Genomic DNA, 21,274 nt, shown 5'->3' on the forward strand with positions numbered 1-21,274 from the left:
TAACTTTTTTAAACCAAAATCACTTGCAGTGTAAAAATTTTTCATATATCTGAAGTTGGTTTAAATTTCACACAAACACTTTCCCAATTGTATTTTCGTCGTTTGCAATTCGTCTACTTATTCAAAATAACAGCCAAATCAATTTTATTAGAAGTTCGAAAAATGTTATTTACATGTTTGTGCTGCCAGACGACTAGCACGTTTTCTGTTGGGTGGCAACTATTAATTTTATATCGATTTCTGGGGTGCCAGAAAGGTTGTCATTGGCGTTACCAGACCAATTCGGCACTTCCATCTCTAGTTTCTTTACAATCGTAAAATTAGGGGAAAAAAACCTCTTTGGAATTTGGTTTATTTAATTAAAAGCAGCCGGGAGACCTATGCGAAGGCCAAATCGCGGCCAGAGTTGTTGTTGCTGCTGCTGCCCAGCCGCCGTGCGATCGATCGGGGTACGTTTTAAGGTGGATCGAGGAGTGGGAACCGATTTTCTCGCAGCTTTTTTTTCGCACAAACGCCGTCCCCAAAACGGAATTTTGAGGTGAAAAAGTCATTAAAACACGTGAAAAAAGACAGTGTTCTCGCACCTGCTACTGGCTTAATTCGGTTTCGGGCATTTTTGGTTGCAAATTGCGACAGCGACACACCTAGGCACAGAAAATATGCCAGTTATGCGAAAGAGAAAAAGTGCTGTGCCTGTATGTGTGCCAGTGTGTGTGTGAGTGTGTATGCCGTGCATGTGAGTGTGTGCGTTGGTGTAGAAAACTTGTTATCAATGCGGCGCCTATGATAAGTCTCATTAGACATGTTTCTCCCACTATGCTGGGCATTCCAATTGGAGTGTGTGTGTGTGTTGTGTGTAACAGCCGAACTCCTCTGGCACACATTTTTACATTCTGCTAGAAATATGTTTTTTATCAGGATCTTCCAGGAGAATATATTGTACAAACTTAGAAAAAGTTTAGTACGACTGTTGTTAATTTTGACATATTTTCTCATCTAACCAAAATGAACAAATTCTCCAGTTTATATTATAAAAGGATAGTTTCAGATTCTGCCAAACTGATGTTAGTTCGAACAGAAAGTCACATATACATTAACTGCTCGAAAGTATTTGATCTGTAAGGTGAATAGGTTCAGTATTACCATCGCAAGGACTTAATTTCTCAGTGGACCACGCACATTCGAAATGGGGACATTTTATTCATACATACCTCTGCTATAATTCCTTCTAACTCTCCTGCACAGTCTGGCGGCCCCCACTAAATAATGTGGAACATGATGTGCGACGTAATGCCCACGATATCCGAGGATAGCATCTCGCAGCGCTCCTCGCAGTTCAGCGGGGAGGACGCCAACTTTGAGCAGCTGATGGTCTCCATGCTGGACGAGCGGGACAAGCTCATGGACAGCCTGCGGGAGGCGCAGGAGCGGCTTGGCGAGGCGGAGAGCAAGCTCCACGACGTCGAGAAGGAGCGGGACAGCTTGCAGCGCCAGATCAACGCCAATCTGCCGCAGGTATAACTTTTTTTATGGTTTTACTGGTCGTCTGATGATAACTGTGATCCTGATCATTCCAGGAGTTTGCCACCCTTACCAAGGAGCTGACGCAGGCGCGGGAAACCCTTTTGGAGAGGGACGAGGAGATCGGCGAGCTCAAGGCGGAGCGTAATAACACCAGGGTAAGCAAAGGACTTTTACTTCATTGTTCTGAAAACTAGAATTAGCATATTCAAGAACAATCGTAAATCACTCTCACTAAAGTTTATTCACATTTCACACTGTACACAACAAACTTTCTCTGTTTTCCATATTATTTTATGGTCTTAAAACTAGACTGCTCATTTGCGTATTTGTGCACATAAAAACCACCGAACAAACGTTTACGAGACCTATTAAAACTGATCTAAATTTATACTGAAATTTATGTCAACATGTGAGATCCGTAGTCACTTGTAAGGGAAGCCCATTTGCGTACGCAAAAGCGCATCACAAAGTAAACGGCACAACAAAGCACAGACAAAACAAATCGTTTTCAATCCTACAAAGTTTATTTTTGTCTGGAAGTGCTTTCAGATCCATAAAAACGTAAATTACATTTTCACGGTCATTAACTAGAGTTGTTCCATTAAATGCGATTACATTTATCTGTGTTATATGCAGTTTTACTGATTCTATCTGACTATTTCAGCTTCTTCTGGAGCATCTGGAGTGTCTGGTGTCCCGCCACGAGCGTTCCCTGCGGATGACAGTAGTGAAGCGACAAGCTGCTGCCCAAAGTGGAGTCTCAAGCGAGGTCGAGGTGCTGAAGGCGCTCAAGTCGCTGTTCGAGCACCACAAGGCGCTGGACGAGAAGGTGCGCGAGCGGCTGCGGCTGTCCATCGAGAAGAACAACATGATGGAGGAGGAACTGAGCTCCGCCAAGGAGGAGCTGGCCCAGTACAAGGCGGGGGTAGTGCCAGCAGGCGTGGGGAGTGGCGGTGGAGCGGGGAGTGCCGCAACCGCCGCCGGAGGCGGAGGCACCGAGAACGGGCTCAAAGAGAAGGTGCGCACCTCTGAAAACCATTCAACCATGCGGTCATAAATTGTATTTTCTTTTTCACCGGAATTTCAGATGGCTGGCGTGGGCGGATCTGGTGGCGTTAATGGCGAGGCGAATGAGCTGAACGATTATGCAGCCAAGACCCATGAACTGCAAACGATCATCGAGAAGCAGGTGAGTATCTCCAGGGGACTTCCCTCTTTTTCTCAACTGAACAAGAGCATAAATTATTATTCCCTTTTCAGACCTCGGAACTTTCGCAGTGGCAGCGGCGGGTCTCTGATCTGAACAACAAGATCAGTGAGCTGGAGGAGAATATGTCGCGAGTGCAGAAAGAGCACTGTAAGGCTCAGGACCAGTGTGCCAAGCTGCAGAGAGATCTGCGCGAAAACGTGGCCCAAAAAGAGGATCAGGTAAAGGGATAGTTCTCCTATAACAATCTTGAATTTTAACCTACTTTTGGTTTACAGGAGGAGCGCATTGCGACTCTGGAGAAACGCTACCTGAATGCCCAGCGGGAGTCCACATCGTTGCATGATCTCAACGAGAAACTCGAGCAGGAGCTTCGGCACAAGGAAGCGCAGCTCAAGGTGGGTGGAACAAAGAGAGTTATTACTGGGTTCACGGTCAAGGCGGGGCAAAATGTTATAACTTTTATCTCCGAAGGATCGATTTTGGTATCTCGTCGAAAAATGTATAAACACCAAATTATTAATGTATCGTTGCTTTAAATTAAACTTGCAAATAACTTAAATTTAAAACAAGAGCTAACGAAATGTTTCCTACCAAAGTACTATGTTTGCTAAGATTCCAAACTGCCAAAGAACGAGAATGTCTTTGTAAAAGTTGGTTACAAAATCGATCCTCTCGACTCTTAAATGTGCCCAAGCCCGCTCTCTCATTAAGCTCCCCTCAAGCGTGACTAATCAATTGCATTTACATACGCAACCAATCCCCCGACAACTAATCGACACACCCGCCCCAAAAACACGAACCACAACCACTCCATGCCACCTGATCAATGCCGAATTCGAATCCGCATCCGAACTTGAATCTGAATCAGCTGCACGAGGAGAAGATCGGGGCCATCGAGGAGAAGCTGGAGCTCTCCGAGCAGAAGCTCGCCCAGCACGCCAAGCTGCAGCCCGACATGGAGGAGCAGCTGAAGGCTCGCATGGAGGCATTGACTAAGGTAGGAAACAAGGTATGCACTCGAACTAATATGCGCGCCGGACAGGTTCCATATGACAAGTATCAACTATTATCAATTATTATCCCGTACAACTTGAACTCTGTTTTGTGTAATGCTCTTTTCTTTTGCGTACTTTCCACAACAAGAAACCACCTCCAACAACTTGAACAACAAGTCTGTTTCTATGTACTACTTCCTCTTCTTTTTCTCTCTCTGTACTGCACCTGAACTTTCTACTCTCACGCACCGAAACCAAATCAAAATCAGACCAAACAATGCCCTCTGTATACCAGTTACAAGTTTTTAATGATCAATATAAGTATTTATTTATTCTAAAGTGTTTTTAAAACAAAGGTTTACAATATAATTTATATGTGTTTATGAGATTACATTTCAACATAATATCTATAATTTTAATACACTAGTTAGTAAAGTATATATTTGTTGTAATGAAACCAACATCTGAAAGAAAAAAGAATATTTTCTAAAATTCCGTTAGGGTATAGAATGTTTTAAAATAATTCCTTTTATTTTAAAATCCAATTAACTTGTTAGGTAATACTTTTTACTAAGCCTATATTAAATGAATAATTAATTACCTATTATAGTAGTTGGTATACCTGAGGGCTCACTCACTATTAGCTTTCATTACTAAAACCCAAACTAATCTCTCCACTGCCAAACCCTAAACCTGAAGAACAAGCTCATTAAACTCGCTGGCTCAACCAATTTCAGGCTCAAGAACGACATGGTTCGGCGGAAGACCGCATCCGGGGTCTTGAGACGAATCTGGACGAGAAGACCGGCGAGGTGGTAAGACTGAACCAGCGTCTCAAGATGAACGAGGAGCACAACCTGCGGCTCTCCTCCACGGTGGACAAGCTGCTGTCGGAGTCCAACGAGCGGCTGCAGGTGCACCTGAAGGAGCGCATGCACGCGCTGGACGAGAAGAACGCCCTCACCCAGGAGCTGGAGAAGGCGCGCAAGGTGGCCGAGGAGCTGCACCACGAGAAGAGCGAGATCATGAAGGAGCTCTCGAAGACGCGGCTGGAGATCGAGAACTTCAAGCGGCAGCTGCTGCAGCAGGAGATCGCCTACAACATCCAGCAGACGGAGGCACTTACCCGCAGTCTCTCGCCGAGCAGCGTGGTGGACGCCAGTGGAGCCTTCAGCCGGAGCAACTCGCACGCCAGCTTCGAGACGCACTCGCTGCGCCGCCAGAGCAAGCAGCGCCTGTCCGAGGAGAACGCCCTGGTCCGCTCCATGGCTGAGCAGGAGTGGGAGAAGCTGCAGCAGGCGGCGCATGCCCAGCAGCAGGCCTACGAACTAGTGGCCAACGCCGCGGACTGCGACGACTCCGATGTGTTGTACGCGGCGGCCACCGCGGACATGATGTCGCCGTCGGGTCACACGGATGCCCAGACTCTGGCCATGATGCTGCAGGAGCAGCTGGACGCCATCAACAACGAGATTCGCCTCATCCAGGAGGAGAAGCAGTCAACGGAGGCCCGTGCCGAGGAGCTGGAGTCCCGTGTCGGCAGCTTAGAGCACGTCAACTTGCTGGCCCGCGGTCGCTCCATGGACAGGCAGAGTCCACCCATGAGTGGCCGGAGCACGCCCAACAGCCCGCAGAGGGATTTCATGCAGAAGTATCATACGGTGAGTGACTAAAATAATTCAACGAAAGAAATCTTTAAAGCTGGTAACTGGCGAAGTTATAATTTCGGGACACGACTATTGCCTCGGATCTTAAAAATAGTTAAGACTTTGTAAAATGGAATGAGTCATACCTTATGCAAAAACAATAGGAGAATTCAATAACTTTGTAGGTCACAGCTGTCGATAAGAACGCAACGAAAAAAAAAACGCCATTCCCTTTAAAAGCACACCTGATTTTTCTTAAACAGTTCTTATATACAATACCGATATCTCTGTGTAAGCTCCTCATTTTGACACTCAACTAATGATTGTATCCGTTCGCAGCTCAACTTGCCCGTGCTGTCCAGCGATGCCTCCCGCGAGGAGCTCCACGGCGGCATGTCCACCACAGGGGACTCGAGCTCCGGCGGAGCCGCTTCCCCGCTGACCGCCCGCTCCATGCGCCTGGAGCGAGTGGCCCAGGCCCTGGCCCACAGCCAGGAGGAGCTGAGGCGACGCTCGATCGGCCTCAATCCCAGTGCCCCGGTGGCGCCGAACCACAGTGGCGGCCACATGCCGCTGAGCAGCCACAGCTACGGGCTGTCGCCACTGAGCTCGCGCTACGGCAGCCAGGAGTCGCTGCGCCACTACAACACCATGGGCTCCATGTCCATGCTGCAGACGCCCACCTCGGGCGTGTCCAGGGATGCGGCCGCCGCGGCTGTGCAAAAGAAGAAGGGCATAAAGTCCTCGCTGGGAAGGTTCTTCAGCAAAAAGGAGAAGGTGAAGGGCGTGAAGGACACGCTGCCCGACGGTTCGCCCAGCATGATGTCCATCGGCAACCTGTCGATCGGACTGAGCGAGGTGGACTCCAACTACGATGCCATGAGCATGACTGGCGGCATGATGCCCCGCATTGCCAGCTCCCAGGGATCCAAAATAAGTAGTGTTGACTATGGCAGACAGAAAAAGTAAACCTCTACCAAATATTTAAAGAAACGGTTACTAATCCTTTTGCTCTTTTCAGGGAGCACGACTATCGCAATGACTTGCTGGGCGAGGCCATGAAGGCGGGCACTCCGTTTGCCCTGTGGAACGGACCCACCATCGTCGCCTGGCTGGAGCTGTGGGTCGGCATGCCCGCCTGGTATGTGGCCGCCTGTCGGGCGAACGTCAAGTCCGGTGCCATTATGAGCGCGCTAAGCGACACGGAAATTCAGCGGGAGATTGGTGAGCATCCTTGGTTTCTATGCTGCTATCCCTGACTAACTTTCTTCTTTGACAGGCATCAGCAATCCCCTGCACAGGCTCAAGCTTCGCCTGGCCATTCAGGAAATGGTTTCACTGACCTCTCCCTCGGCGCCACAAACCTCACGGACCACGCTGGCGTTTGGTAAGCTTTGTCTTTATAATTTGATGTAACCAATTAATAATTTGTCATCCTCGTCCCGCAGGCGATATGAACCACGAGTGGATCGGCAACTACTGGTTGCCCGGCTTGGGTCTGCCGCAATATCGCACAACCTTCATGGAGTGTCTGGTGGACGCCCGCATGCTGGACCACCTGACCAAGAAGGATCTGCGCGGTCAGCTCAAGATGGTGGACAGTTTCCACCGCACCAGCCTGCAGTATGGCATATCGATGCTCAAGCGCCTTAACTACGATCGCACGGAGCTGGAGCACAGGCGGAAGATGAGTGAAAACGGTCTGTGCGACGTGCTCGTCTGGAGCAACGAGCGGGTCATACGGTGGGTTGGCAGCATCGGACTGAAGGTGAGTATCGTAGCCAGAAGGAATTACCTATTTCGGATACAAATTAATGTTCAATATCTTCTCACAGGAATATGCCAACAACTTGCTCGAATCGGGAGTGCATGGGGGCTTAATGGCCCTGGACGAAGGCTTCGATGCCAATGCCATGGGCTTGGCCCTCCAAATACCCACACAAAATGCTCAGGTGAACTAGAAAAGCCTTCCTTTCTCAACCCAATTATCTAACGATTTTTCATCCGACTAGGCTCGCCAAATACTCGACACGGAGTTTAATAACTTGCTGCAGATCGCCACAGATCGCAGGCCGGAGAACGAGCAGCGGAGCGCTTCCTGATGCAGCTACAGCCCGCCCACGTCTTCGGTGGATGAGTGAGCACCGGTGAAGTACAGGGCAGACAACTGAAGCAACCTACAACAATAAGAACGTAAAGACCAGGGGCAACGTTTCCTAATCCGCAACAGTAACGACAAGCAGAACTAAGAGAAGGAATAGAAATGCTAGCAGCAACTAAGCCACAAAAACCCTAACAAGAAAGACGCAACGCAAGAGACTCCCCAGCATGATGCACGTCTAATCCACATATTTAATATATATAATACACGCATAGTCACATAATCCATAACAAGACAATGTATACAAGACATAGCACATACTCTACATAGGACATACGTAGTCGCATTGGCGCCAAGTCGCTGCCGCTGCCAGGCGTGTACAAGTTTTAGAAGCTAATCAGTTTTCGATTGTAAAATTATTATTGTATTTTTTAAATAGTGCAATTGGGCTTGCAATAGACTAACAGTATTTTGTTTTAGATGATGCAGAGGTGGCAAGAGATGACAGCGTGCTTCGAACCAAATTTGTGACCAAACTTGTTTGTTATATAATTTTTATGGCATTTTGTACAGTTTTTAATTTAATCCAATATTATTTTCTTTTTTTAATTAAACCAACTAACATACGCTTTACATATGACATTATCGTGTTTCTGTTAAGGTTTTTGTAGAAGGCAGAGACGTCGATCCGATTGAGTTTATAAACTGAACAACATGCACAACAATCAGGCATACATATATAGAGTAACAGCTGCATATATATACGTTTATATATTATAATAAATCTAATTATTAAACATGAAGCATACGTGTAACTAACAAAGTATTAAATGTGAAGTAAAGTGAAGTGAAGGAAGGGGAAGAAAAGTTGTAGAAGTCGCAAGCGCCCATTGAAATCAACTATTTACATACTTATATATACGAGATCATTTAGTAATCGAAAAAGCTTTAAAGGCGAACTAATCATAAACCAAAACTCAAATCTTAGCCTTTGCTTAAGTCCCTAATAAAGAATTTCTTTGATCATCGGCTTGAGGAAACTCGATCTTCAATAGCGAATAAAATCTTTGAATATTTTTAACGATCTATTCACAAAATCTAAAAGCATATCCATTGTTTTTCAAAACATAAAAACCCAAGTCTTTTTCGAAATCGTTAACGTGGCTTCTTAACTTAAGTTGTAATCGCGGCCAGTTGAAAAATAAAACGAATCCTTCTCTTCTGTTGAAACTAACCACTGTATTTAAGTTTCGCATGTACTTATTTGTCCCCGTATTTGTTAAAGCACACAAACTGCCACATAAAAACACAACACGTACATCCACAGCATCTATAAAATGTTGGTCCTTGGGGTCTGTGTACATTAAGTTTAAGTTTTTACTTATTTGTACAAAAACCAAAATTGCAACTAACGCTTGTCTTTAAGTTGAAATAGAAAAATAAAAAAGCAGTAAAAATGAATACCGTATACTTAAATTAATTTATAAAACTAAAATATATTATAAAGATACTAACAAGGAAATACTTAATGAAATTATTTCAACTGTATTAGCTAAATTAAAAAAAAAAAAAAAAAAAAAAGACGCGTAAAAACTTATAAAAGCTATAAAAACTGAAAACTTATTTATGTATGTAACTGTAGCATTATCTAAGTAAATCCAAGAGTAAAGCAAATATTTATGATGTGTAACCTAAATTTACTAACTACTAATCCAAAATATCTGAGTTAATTTGAAGAAGGATTGGTTTAATTGTTGACTTTTGTTGAAAATTCCACAAAAATGAAGAAAAATGAGCGTAACTAAACTAAACTAAATGCATAACATAAATAACAAATTGATTACCATACGCAAATGTAAATATATTTATACAATATTGTGAACATGAAAATTGAATGCAAAACAAGCAACTTAGGTAAAAATTCCGGTTAGGAGTTTTTTATATGTACCATATATATTTGAAAAAATGAAAACAGCAAACCACAAAAACAAATGAAGAAAATATAACTACAAATTAAAATTTATTACAAAAAAGGCAGAAACGAATTCTTAACTTCAAATGAGAAACACTGATAAAGCGGAAATGGGGGTTCTCTAAATCTTCTATAACGTTTTCGATTGGAATTTTCGGTCGAAGGTTTTTTCCAAGTGAGTACTTAATGGTTTTTTGCTCAGTAGCAAGCACTGCTTTCAACGTGTTCATTTCATTTTCACTTTCGTTTCGTCAAAGGTTCCCTCTTTTTCTCAAATTTGATTGTCTATGCGAAGAAATGTTTTTTATGTCAATCAAGACCTTTCGTTAGTAAATGCAATACTCTTAGAAACTGTTTGGCTCCTGCTTCAAAATTCCACGTTAGTTGCACGAAGCAATCGGCACTTTTGGCATCCAGAGACGAGTCCTTTCGGGGGAGGGCCAGAGGGTACCTGGCCACGCACACGCCGGGAGACGAACACTGAGAAGAGATTGAGAAGGGCATTCCACCGACGACAGAAGGAGCAGCAGCCAGCAGTATGACGACGAACACCACGCCGGCGGGGTTCACGGGGAACCGCAACCGCTACTACAACCCCGTCTCGAAGATCCAGTCGCTGATCCACAACCTGGACGCGGAGCTGGTGCAGCTGTGCAAGCAGTGCTCCGTGCCGAAGCCGCTGTCCAGCCACAACACCAACAGCGGCTCCTTTGGCAGCCACTTCGGGGCCCTGGGAGGCGGGGGACTGTCGAGCGCCGTGGCCACCGGCAACTATGCCCAGCACTTCCGGGCCGACAGCATTGGCAGCCTGCTGGCCCGCGCCCGGGCCACCCATCCGCCGGCCCGGACCCCTTCCACCACCTCGCCAAAGGCGCCGGAGGCCCAGAAGCGCCAGTTGCGCAACGTCTACCGCACCCGTGTGATCGACGCGTACCGCAACCGGCGGATCTTCACCGTATACGGCAACTACCACACGGTTAGGCGGGCGCTGATGCGCCGCGGCTGGCTGGAGAAGCTGCCCGCCTCGCGGCACGCCAAGCTGCAGAGCATGTCCGAGGACTCCCTGCTGGAGCACGCCCGGCGGGGCAACGACTACGAGACGGTGGTCATCTCCAAGATGATCAACCACTTCCCGGCCTTCTTCATCTGGCAGGGCAAGGGCCAGCGGGACCTGTGCGCCGAGGTGCGGCCCTTCCGGAATCGGGTGCGACGCAGCCAGTTCCTCGACTTCTCCACCAAGGTGGGTCTCGTCGGCTGCGCGGAGCAGGAGCGCTGGTACCGCGAGGACGGCGTCTGCGGGATGAGCTATCCGCGCTTCTACCGCCTGGGCGGGAACAACCTGGAGGAGCGAATGGCCTTCATCGAGGACTACCAGCAGACGCAGGCCCGCTCCCTGCTGCGCTACGTGAAGGAGCACACGCCGTCGGAGCTGATCAGCGACAGTGGCTCCATTTCTAGCACCATCCTGGACTTCGCCTTGGCCAAGGTGAAGAAGATGATACGGAACGCGGAGCACTACTCGCTCGACGACGCCCGGGTCAAGCCTCCAACTCCGGCGGAGATCGTCGAGAACCAGACCTTCATGGTGCAGTCCACCGACCTGCTCAAGTCGAACGCCAAGTTCCGGGTCAGCGAAAGAATGATGACGGAGTACGCCCGTCTGGCGGCGCTCTACCTCGACCAAATCGAGTCCCTGCGACCAGACTACCGCTGGGACGGCAGCCGCAACCTATGGATCCTCAAGCCCGGCTACCAGTCCCGTGGCATCGGCATCGTTATCCGCAGTTCCCTTGACGACATCCTGCAGTGGACGTCGAACAACCAGAACAAGAAGTATATCGTCCAGAAGTACATAGGTGAGTGGGGTTACTCCTTGCTGGAATCTATAGTTTTGGGATGAACATTTAGTTGCTATTGATCATGATGCAGTTAGGGATACGCATTGGAATATGTTTTCAGAGAAATGCCACGCCCTCTTAAATTGTTTTTTCGTTTATTAGGGCAGCGGACTTAATTAATTTTCCTTTTTCCTTAAATATTTTAAAAGGTAGTTTTTGTTTAAATTTATTTTTTATCACTTTGAGGAGCTCCCAATAGAGAACCTTTAAAACTTGTGGCTTTAAATTCTCCCGCCCCGACAGAGCGACCACTGCTGATCTACCGCACCAAGTTCGACATCCGGCAGTACATGCTCCTCGCGATCACGGACACGAAGGTGAGCGTGTGGACGTACCGCGACTGCTACCTGCGCTTCAGCTCGCAGGAGTTCACCATGGACGACCTGCGGGAGTCGATCCACCTGACCAACAACTCGGTGCAGAAGCGGTACAAGAACAAGACCAACCGGGACTCGCGGCTGCCGAAGAACAACATGTGGTCGCTGGACCAGTTCAAGTCCTACCTCCGCCACATGGGCGCTCCGGACGGGACGTGGACGAAGACCTACAACGGATTCAAGCAGAACCTGATAGCCGTGGTGATGGCCAGTCTGGACGAGACGGAGTTGCTGCAGAACGCCTTCGAGCTGTACGGCTGCGACTTCATGCTCGACGAGCACTACAACCCCATTCTGATCGAGATCAACTCCACGCCCGATCTCTCGCCCTCCACTGAGATCACGGCCAGGATCTGCCCGATGGTCCTGAAGGACTGCATCCGCGTCGTGGTGGATCTGCCGAAGAACCCCACCACCAACACTGGACTCTTCGAACTGGCCTTCGAGGTCAACTACAGCATCAACAAGGGGCCGGATGGAAAGCCCCTCGAGCTCAACGGCAAGCAGATGACCCTCTTCGAGTACTCGCCCAAGACGAGGAGCAGTCCGCGAACGAGGCTCCTGCGGAAGATCCTCAACAACGTTAAGACTCCCTCGAGCAAAAAGGTGGAAAAAGCCAAGGAGGCCCCCGCCAAACACGAGAAGGCTGCCTCCCCCAAGATCTCAAAAAAGAAGGTAGGGTATTGTACAATTTTAAATTCAAATAAACTCACTTATTCGTTTATACAGAATACTTTTCAGTGCTTATCAACCTTTTTATTAATTTGTATAGCTTAAAAAATAACAATTACCAACTACTATCATTTTACTTACAGAAAATGAAGGCATCGGCTGAAAGTTCAAGCTCAGCTTCGGCACAACCTTCATCTCAGAACGTCGGATCCAAGGTGATTCTGAATCCAACTGCTCGGGAGAACCTGGCTCTTCAATATACCGCTCCAAAGTAAAGACACAAACTGGGGAAACAGACGAGTATGCTTGGACTGCCAGATGGCAGTAAACCACTAGGGAAGTAAGTTATATTTGAAGTATTATTACTGCACTTTAACTTTTACGGAAAAGCCATTATTTACAGAACTTACATAGCTGTTTTAGTCGTACTATTTGTTTGGAAACTGAGGTGCAAAATATAAAACAAAAGGTAAGTGCTCAAAAAACTTTTTGCGAAAAAAGCATAAATAAACGTTTTATTCCTTAGAATTGAATGAGTCCCTAAAACCGATCAAAAACTAAACAAGTAACTAGCAAGCACAAATGAATAAAATAAATATTACATTATTAAATATATTACAGAACCTGTCCTGCAAAATTAAAGTGCTCACCTCATTACGCAAAAAGGTTTCATGAATGGAACACCAAGCTGAAGGAAAAAATCATGAAAATTTATCACTTTCCAAATCGACTGAAGTTTATTTAACAGCTAAAATATGTAGTATACAAGAACATCCGAAAAATTTGGGAACGATTTTCCAATAAACTCGTCTTTAAATTTAAATAAAAATTATTATTTATAATTCAAACAGAGCTAATATTTTACAGAATTCTTTAAAGAAACTGCGTAGATTATCTTAGTTAAATTGTATAAGATTAAAGGAAAACAAGCAATTCTACTTATCAGTTATATTTAAAAATGGTGAGTAAATTTAAAAAGATTCGGTTTTTGTTAGTCAATTTATAATAAATTTATCAATTTGTCAATTTATAAATAATTACAATGAAGATTTTCTAAACTTATTGTTAAAGAACTTTTAAGGCAGTAATGTTTTATGCTTTAAATCATTGATGTCTTTTCTCTCGAGTTTCCATTAAAGCCACGTAAAATATTTATTTAACTATTGATACTCTTTTCTAAGTTAAAACAGTAAGATTTTAGTTATTGCACTCTATTTAACAACACATTTTTAAACTTATAGTTATGTATTATGTATAAACGTATGAGTTGAAGACCAACTTCTATGTTCTCTATACCTTAAACAAAGTAACGTTTTTGAAAATGCATATTTCAGATATTTAAAAATATTTTTTACCTAAGAACCTGGTACTCATAAAATTGATGACGTTAGGTTCCTAGCTCAGGTATTTATTATTTCGTTTGTCCACTTTCTGCGAGACTAATCCGGTTCCAGTATAAACGAGCATTTAAATCCTCAAGTGGCAGTATCAGATGAACTATCCCACCGGAAGTGCTGGCGTGGGAATCGTCAGGGTGGAGTTGTTCAGCTTGTTGGCCAACGCGGTCCGCGGACTCATCATCTGCGCCTGGGAGAGCTGCAGTTCGCTGGTGGCCTGCTTCAGAGCGGTCACGATGGGTTCTCCTCGGTGGAGTGCCTGCACGGAGATGCTCACCGGCAGCCGGGGTCCATTCGACTTCCGGCCGAAGGTCCTGCCGATGGCATGCATGCTGGCCGTGCTGTCGATCTCGGATTTGGTGCGGGTGAAGCGGCGAGTGGGAAGACTCGGAGTGGTCAAAGGAGGTCCTTTGGCTCGGGACGCCGAGTTGGAGGAGCAACTCGTTGTGGCCGCAATGTTGCGCAAACTTCGCCACTTTCGCTCACTCATCATGGGAACCGTGGCGGAGGCCACTGCTTCCGGTCGCGCCTCCTGTAGAGATTCATTTCCAGCGGCCGAGTAGTTCTTGATCAGGATCTTGAACTTCTTCTCCGAACTCTCCACGGGATTCGTGGAACTCAGCCGGGGTCCACAGCTCCGCTGGCGTTTGGGTGGCAGGGCGGTGATCGGTTCTCCCGAGAGGGATCCCGCCGTGTTCCGCTTGTGGGAGGCACTCAGCAGCTGGGTGATGGAGCGACTCGACTGCTTGAGGATGTAGGGACTCGGAGATCCCGACGGCGGAGCCGTGAGAACGGGTGCCACTGAGGGAGACTTCTGCGCCTGCTGGCTGCACAGGCTGCTCCTGCTGCTGCTCAGCGGCTCCACCATGTACTTCTCCATGTACTCGGTGGCGTTGAAGGTGGGCATGGCGCGGTGGATCCTGGAGATGCTCGTCGCCGGATGGACGATCGCCGACCGCTGGCGGTAGACGCTGCTGGTGGCCAGCGAGCGCTCCTTCCGCTGCTGGTAGTAGTAGTGGCCGTGGCCTCCGCCGTGGTTCGCCTTCTGGAGCACCTGCTTGCCCTTCACGAACAGGTTGAGGCCCATGTAGGCGGGCGTGGGCGGCACCACCTGCCGGTAGGCCAGCTCGAAGTTGCCCATATCCGCTTTGGGATCTGTGCGACGGTCGATGACAACTGCAAGAAAACAGGATTTTGTAAAACTGAAATTGATATATGTATTTACAATATTGTTTTATGAGAGCACCTAGCAAATGCAATTAATATATAAAATCACGAATCATTTCTTGACTGACTTAAATAATCTTATTTAAATGTCATGCTTTAAAAGCAATTTAACACATATAAACAATAGGTGTAAATATGAACAAACAACAAAAGAACAGAAGTGGTATTATAAATAATCCTTTTCTGTCTGCCCAGATAACTTGACTCACCCTTGACCACATCCTCCAGGCACTGCGGACACATTCGCGCCGTGACGCTGGTGGTGGCTCCCAGATCGGGACTGGAGTTGATCTCGATCAGCCAGGGATAGAAGTTCTCGCAGATCATGAAGTCGGCTCCGAAGAGCTCGAAGGTGTTTGGCCTGCGGTCCATGTTCTCCTGGGAGGCCAGCATGCAGCCCACGATGGCCTTGCGCATTCCGGGGAAGATCCGCTCCAGCCACATGTTGTACTTTCCAATCTGGCGCAGGTACGCTTGAAAGGAGTAGCAGTCCCACATGTTCTCGCTCGGCAACCGCTTGTCCCGCTTTCCGTTGGTGTACTTCTTCTGGATCGCGTAGTTGGTCAGGTGCACCGACTCGTGGTGGTTGCTCAGGCTGTACTCCTGCGAGCTGAACCGCAGATAGCTTTCTCGGTAGAACCACACCACCAGGGGCTAAGGATTATTGCATAGCCTTACAATTGGTTGCTTAATTAGTTGGAGATGGACTCACCTGGGTGTTGGTAATGAGGAACCACTGGCGAATATCAAACTTTGTTTGGAACAGAATCAACGGTCGTTCTAAAAATACGAACAACATATTTAAAAAATTTAAATTGGAAATAAATAAGATAATGAATTTTTAAAAAGTTTTAAAATTATTTCTTGATGATGATATAACTTCAAATTTTAAAGGCATACTTTTGGACCCATTATTAAGTGATTTTTAGGCCCCTCAGGATAAATAGCTATAGAACACAGCAAAACTGTATGCACAACTCCCAACAAAGAGGGAAAAAAATAAAAGAAGAACTTTATAAGGTACAAAGTCTCTACTCTGCTTTCTTCACATGAACTCCTTGGCAATTACATGTGCCATATTGGTAATCTTAATTCTGGCCAAACAAAAGTCGTTTCAGTTTGGATTGGGCTCCATTCTCCGGCAAACCTGTTGCATTTTCCGAGCAGACACTCGTAAACCCGTTAAGCAAAATATGATTGCTGCCAGCAAACGAGAACGACAACGACAGCGGCAAAAGCAATGATTGCGTTTTTAGGCCAAATATTTATGCATTTATGTAGGCCTGAACCCGAAGGCTCTGGCCAAAGGCACCGAGGAGCCCATGTGCGTGCGTTTTGCACCACAACCCACTTTTCGAGCTCCCCGAAAATGGGGGCCAGCAACATAAAACAAAAACAGCAGCTCGAACAACAACTTTGGCACCGTCCTGATTTGCGACCTAGTTTCCTTGTGTTTGTTTATATCGCTTGCTAGCAGGACTTGAAACGTTTTAGACCTGCACTTAAGATGCTTTAGTCGGTATCGATTGGAAAAACGTGAGTTTGGGATCCATTTGCAGAAAAAGTTTTGCACCCAACATTTTTAAAGAGTGTTGCTACTACACTTGATTTTATTTGTATCTCTGATTATAGTAGGATTTAAAGTGCTATTTGTTTGGCTCAACAAAATCTATGAATGATTATTAACTATTTATGCTATGGCTATGATTATATTAAAGACTTTAAAAGGATTAAATGAGGGATTAATGTCTTAAAAAAATAACATGTTAAATAATTGCAAGCTTTTTGCTTTAAACCTAAATCAAAAAATCAGATTCCGTATTTGAGCTGCACTTTTGAATGTATTAACTTTTACAGAAATGTACTTTATTTTAATCCTTTCCTTGAGATTCCCATATGCGATTAGAAAATTCGAGGTATTAAGGAATTCCTTTAATTTCCAACCAAGCTGCGTTCCCCTAGTGGTACGCCCCATTTACTCACCTATGTACTTTTGCACGACGTAACGACTCTTGGAGGCTATCGAGGGGTTGACCACGCCCAGGATTTTCTTGAGGTTGTCCATGAGGATGATGCCCCTGCCGCGGCACTTGTTGGCCGGCTTCACGATCCAGAGGTTCTGGTAGCCGTCCAGGCTGTACTGCGGCCAGTGGACCTTCATCTTGTCGACCAGCGAGAGGCAGCTCTTGACCATCGGGTCCAGCCGCTGGCCGCCGTCGTGCTGGATGCGTCCGTCCTCGTTGACCAGCTGGTGGTGCTGGAACAGGAAGGCGTCCCAGTCGTGCTCCCAGATCTTCGGCGGGTCCTCGAAGTCGATGTCGTTGTGCTGGCAGCTGTCGAGGAACTCCACCAGCCGCTTGTAGGCAAAGTCGATCGAGGAGTAGGGGATCTTCCCGCTGCAGGAGAAGACCGCCTCGGAGCCCTGCTTGTGGTACTTGCACAGCATGGCCCGCAGGAAGGCCACGCAGGCGGTCAGCTTGAAGTTCTCGATGAACTCGCCCAGTTCTTCGGGACTCCAGACATTGTAGCATCTGAAAAGGGCAAAGAATGCATACCTAAAATATGCCGTGTGCAATCAAATTGATCTGCAAAAATACTCGTACATCTAAACAGTTTGATAATTTGTTTTAAACTTGTTAAAAACTTGAAATATTGGTGCCCCTTTTCCGATTAAGAAGCTTAAATTTCGGTGGTCACAAGTTAATGTTGTCTTTTGTATTACCCGTAAAGAGTTGAGTAATACCAAACCTTTATAAATTTATTTTTCGTAGTTCCTAATTTGGAAATACCCAGTTCAAAATTAAAGATTGTAGGCTCTTTAAAAGTAACAAAACTGTCATTTGAATGCTTAATAGAATTTAACAAAAATAGTGTTGCCTTATCTTGTTCTTATAAATTGTTTGCTTATGTATGCACAGGTTTAGTGGCATATCCATATGGGTTTATTTACTTCTGAAGCGTAATCAAGGACTAAATCTATGAGGGGCCTTTATTTCTATACTGCCAATTGGGAACTTTGTCAGTCGGAAAAGAAGAGTAGAGTCACTCACGAAGTTTATCACTTTCCTTAAATCGTGTTGTTACTAACCTGGGGAAGTACATCTCGGCGGTGCCCTCCTCGAAGAACCAGTGGAAGTCCCTCAGCTGGCTGCACAACCCCTCCTTCGAGGTGAAGGGAGCGCGGTGGAACTTGTTGATGGTCATGCCGGGGTTCTTGGCCTGGTCGATGTAGTCGCACTTCTCCTTGCGGTTCGTCCACAGGAAGTCCACAGGCATGTGCTCGAGGAAGCGGGACATGATGTTCCGCTCGCACTTCAGCACGTACTGCCTCCTGGTCTCGCCCGCCTTCCGCTTGGGCAGCCGCTGGGTGAGGTCCTCGTAGGTCATCTGCCCGGCGGGCATCACCTTCCGGTGGACGTCGAGCTTCTCCACCCAGCCCCTCGTCAGCAGGGCGTTCCTCACCGAGTTGAAGCAGCCGCGGATGGTGAAGATCTTGTTCTGCTTGGCCGCCTCCTGCGCCTTCCGCCGCAGCTCGTTCATCCTGTCCGTGGTGATCCAGGTGCGCCTGGCCACGTAATTGGTGGGAGCGCCCAATGGGCAGGACTTAGTGGGAGGTGGGACCTTCGGTTGGTTCTCCTTGTTTTCGGGAAGGGCGGTTATTACTGCGGAGAAGTCCTTCGGCTTGGCCGTCGCCAGTCCCAGCAGAGAGTCCTTCGCAGGACTCTCGCTCTGGGCGGGAGTGAGCTGGATGACCGGGACCCTGAGTGGCGCCACCACCCTGTTGGAGGGCGTGGGCGGTGGCGCCGCCGGCGGAGTGGCCGGCTTCTTGGCCAGCGTGGCACTGGCGCATTTCTGCGGCTGATCCCCGCTCCGCTCCCGATCCCCCGACTGCTCCTTGCTGCGATGCGGTTCGCTACTCGGACGCGTCTGCATGGCGGAAGCCTCGCCAGCCGACTGACTCCGCCAACTCGGACTGGGCCACTGGGTGATTGGGTGATTGGGTGAGTGGGTTGTTAATTCGCGGGCTGCCTGGCAACCATTGAGCCAGAAATAAGTTCACAAGTTCACTTCGGCAACGACTCTATTAATAGGTACATGCTCAACTTGGCTGCCTTCCGGACTTAGCCTTTGCCTTTACTCCGTTTTCCACACTAGTTTCGGCACTCAAATCCGCGTTCCGCTCTTGAAAATCATAGTGCAAATTTTAGATCGAAGCAATCAAAAAATTCGAATTGATGGATTTTAATTTTGAAATGACTTTTATACATTTACATTTCATTTGTTGTTTTTTGATATTGTTAAGATCTTCTGAATTTATTTGTTATCATCACACCAAAAATTTGGAAGTAGTTAATGGTCCCAAAAAATCCTCTTAGGTATTGACAAATGTTTCATATATAAATATATGAGTAAGAGCAAGTAAGTATAAGTCGAAAAGTCACTTTTATCAGGGTTTTATTTCCATATTTTTGTTTTACAAATTTTAAAGTGGTTTCATACTTTTCTTTTTATATATTTTTTATATTCATAGTTTGTCAAATTAAAGTCAAGAATTAGGGCTAAATCGAAAATAAGAACGGTCATAACAGATACCACCTCTTCGGCTGTTTTAGTGCTGTAGTTTCGGAGCATAGTTTTCTGCACTTTTCAGGTTGGGTTAGGTCGAATGACAATGAATGTTGGTTGCGGTTACCTGGCGATATTGGTTGACATAAAAATTACCTTCAGAACAATGCTTTACAAATAAATATCAGCTAAATGAATAATCTTTGAATATAGAAAAATATGTATTTTATAGATTCATGAACAATAACTCAGATTGATAAAGAAATTACCATACACAAGAAATCGAAAGTTTTTAATGAAGTGCATTAAATAAATGAACAGCTGAGTATCAATAATACAGTGATATTATTATAAATAAAAGCCTCCATATACTAGACATTATTTAACAGATAAGTGCGAGCAGTCTCCGTGCTTTCCCTCCGTTTCAGACCCTAAACGAAACATATGCTCCTCGGCACCGAATAATCCTGGTCATGTGAATGGTGTTCTTGCACGAAACCTGTTTGTTTTCTCCGGTGGGTGTCGTCGTCATCGCTGCTGTTTGGTTGTCTGGATGTTCGGTTGTTCAGTTGTTTGGTGTTGGTGTTGGTGTTGGTGTCATCGCCGGCGTTGTCGTCACTGGCAGAGGCGTTGTCTACGTCAGGGTAAGTGGAAAGAAGGAGGAGGCGGAGAAGGAGAAGGAGTAGGAGGTGCAAGCTGCTTGATGGATGTACTGCCGCTTGCCACGATGGCGGTCTTGTCTGCGCAGTTTGTGCAATTTTCGCAATGGCGCGGAAAAGGGAAACTTTTCAATTATTTGCAAAATAATCAAGTTAACTGCCACCACAATCAGCGAAGGGGGCGGGGGGCTGAGCGATTACTGGGTTATGTTGGGGCTACACGGGGCTCCTTACGTCAGTGGCATGTGCCATGTGGCATGTGCCATCCTTCCTTCCTTGCGGGTAAGGTATCTGGTTCAAGGACAGTTCAGCCGCAAAACTTGATTCGTAGCGGTTTCTGCACGAGTTTCCGCCGGAGTTTCCGGAGTGGGACGCCCGGCACACGGCAACACCTTCGCCGGGATCCGGATTCCAACTCCGGTGTCCTTGCGTGCCAGCAAAGTTAAGGGTCCGCCTCTCCTTTGTCTGTTTTATTTGCATTGCATTAAAAAATTGCCTGGTATTTAGCCTCTCCTCCGATAGCTGGCTGGCTCACTTCCCAAGACATTTGTTTCTGCGATTGGGCGGTAATTAATTTTCCGCGGGGCGGGGTGAAATCCGGAACGGGTTATGGCCTGGTAATTTGAGGTAATGCGCCAGATTAAGTTTATTTACTTTGGAGGCGGAGCCGGTTAAGAATTCCAGTTGATTTGGGTCACGGAGTTTGACAAGTCGAACGTGATACGACGGCGTTTTGGTGTTAATATTCAGACATATCCTTAAATACTTTTAATTGGGTATTAACATGCTTGTGTTAACAAGGGAAGTATAACAAAATATATACATACATGTTTCAGATTTATTAGGTATAACGTAAATATACTTTAAAGATTCCAGTTCCAGAAGCAGAACGTTACGTAACGTTATTTTGTTTTTATTTATAAAGAGGTAATCAGCACTTAATCCTAATCTATGCCTGAAGAACTTCTTCTCAAAGAAAGATTACATTATTTGTACTGAAGAATAGCTTTGTGTTTTTGAATAAGTAATT

At 46.2% G+C, this 21,274-nt stretch overlaps 3 protein-coding genes across 6 annotated transcripts; 2 read left to right on the top strand and 1 right to left on the bottom strand.

Moving 5' to 3' along the window:
- Positions 1-278: 278 nt before the first annotated feature.
- LOC108088162 (liprin-alpha-1) lies at positions 279-8,116 on the top strand. Of its 3 annotated transcripts, none has more exons than XM_017185826.2 (15): positions 279-449; positions 1,246-1,515; positions 1,578-1,679; positions 2,189-2,542; positions 2,612-2,713; positions 2,785-2,952; positions 3,010-3,129; positions 3,603-3,743; positions 4,467-5,390; positions 5,715-6,340; positions 6,397-6,599; positions 6,655-6,762; positions 6,824-7,143; positions 7,211-7,327; positions 7,388-8,116. In XM_017185826.2, the coding sequence occupies exons 2-15, from the start codon at positions 1,267-1,269 to the stop codon at positions 7,475-7,477; spliced, it is 3,624 nt and encodes a 1,207-aa protein (XP_017041315.1). In that variant the 5' UTR covers positions 279-449; positions 1,246-1,266; the 3' UTR covers positions 7,478-8,116. The 3 variants fall into 3 exon arrangements, with proteins under 3 accessions (XP_017041315.1, XP_017041317.1, XP_017041316.1); XM_017185828.2 differs by having other exon boundaries at positions 3,603-3,731; XM_017185827.2 differs by lacking the exon at positions 279-449 and adding an exon at positions 496-538.
- A 1,760-nt stretch (positions 8,117-9,876) lies between these two features.
- LOC108088219 (tubulin glycylase 3B) lies at positions 9,877-13,247 on the top strand. Of its 2 annotated transcripts, none has more exons than XM_017185926.2 (6): positions 9,877-11,304; positions 11,590-12,398; positions 12,539-12,735; positions 12,786-12,864; positions 12,922-12,960; positions 13,017-13,247. In XM_017185926.2, exons 1-3 carry the CDS (start codon positions 9,987-9,989, stop codon positions 12,668-12,670), a joined length of 2,259 nt encoding a protein of 752 aa, XP_017041415.1. In that variant the 5' UTR covers positions 9,877-9,986; the 3' UTR covers positions 12,671-12,735; positions 12,786-12,864; positions 12,922-12,960; positions 13,017-13,247. The 2 variants fall into 2 exon arrangements, with proteins under 2 accessions (XP_017041415.1, XP_017041414.1); XM_017185925.2 differs by having other exon boundaries at positions 12,799-12,864.
- Positions 13,248-13,649: 402 nt separating this feature from the next.
- LOC108088146 (tubulin glycylase 3A) lies at positions 13,650-18,952 on the bottom strand. Its single transcript, XM_017185811.2, has 5 exons — positions 18,108-18,952; positions 17,003-17,550; positions 15,732-15,799; positions 15,229-15,673; positions 13,650-14,968 (listed from the first exon to the last, which is right to left on the bottom strand). Exons 1-5 carry the CDS (start codon positions 18,950-18,952, stop codon positions 13,893-13,895), a joined length of 2,982 nt encoding a protein of 993 aa, XP_017041300.2. The 3' UTR covers positions 13,650-13,892.
- Positions 18,953-21,274: the final 2,322 nt, after the last annotated feature.

This window comes from Drosophila ficusphila, unplaced genomic scaffold (assembly GCF_018152265.1).
Source record: "Drosophila ficusphila isolate 14025-0441.05 unplaced genomic scaffold, ASM1815226v1 contig_607, whole genome shotgun sequence".
Taxonomy (NCBI): Eukaryota; Metazoa; Arthropoda; class Insecta; order Diptera; family Drosophilidae; genus Drosophila; species Drosophila ficusphila.

Coding starts and splice junctions, on each gene's coding strand:
- LOC108088162 (XM_017185826.2), top strand. CDS start 1,267: ATGTGGAACATGATGTGCGACGTAATGCCCACGATATCCGAGGATAGC. Junction 1,516..1,577: donor TCAACGCCAATCTGCCGCAG/GTATAACTTTTT, acceptor TGATCATTCCAG/GAGTTTGCCACCCTTACCAA. Junction 3,744..4,466: donor TGACTAAGGTAGGAAACAAG/GTATGCACTCGA, acceptor AACCAATTTCAG/GCTCAAGAACGACATGGTTC.
- LOC108088219 (XM_017185926.2), top strand. CDS start 9,987: ATGACGACGAACACCACGCCGGCGGGGTTCACGGGGAACCGCAACCGC. Junction 11,305..11,589: donor TATCGTCCAGAAGTACATAG/GTGAGTGGGGTT, acceptor CCGCCCCGACAG/AGCGACCACTGCTGATCTAC. Junction 12,399..12,538: donor CCAAGATCTCAAAAAAGAAG/GTAGGGTATTGT, acceptor TTTTACTTACAG/AAAATGAAGGCATCGGCTGA.
- LOC108088146 (XM_017185811.2), bottom strand. CDS start 18,952: ATGCAGACGCGTCCGAGTAGCGAACCGCATCGCAGCAAGGAGCAGTCG. Junction 17,551..18,107: donor GCCGAGATGTACTTCCCCAG/GTTAGTAACAAC, acceptor TGCCCTTTTCAG/ATGCTACAATGTCTGGAGTC. Junction 15,800..17,002: donor CGTCGTGCAAAAGTACATAG/GTGAGTAAATGG, acceptor TCGTATTTTTAG/AACGACCGTTGATTCTGTTC.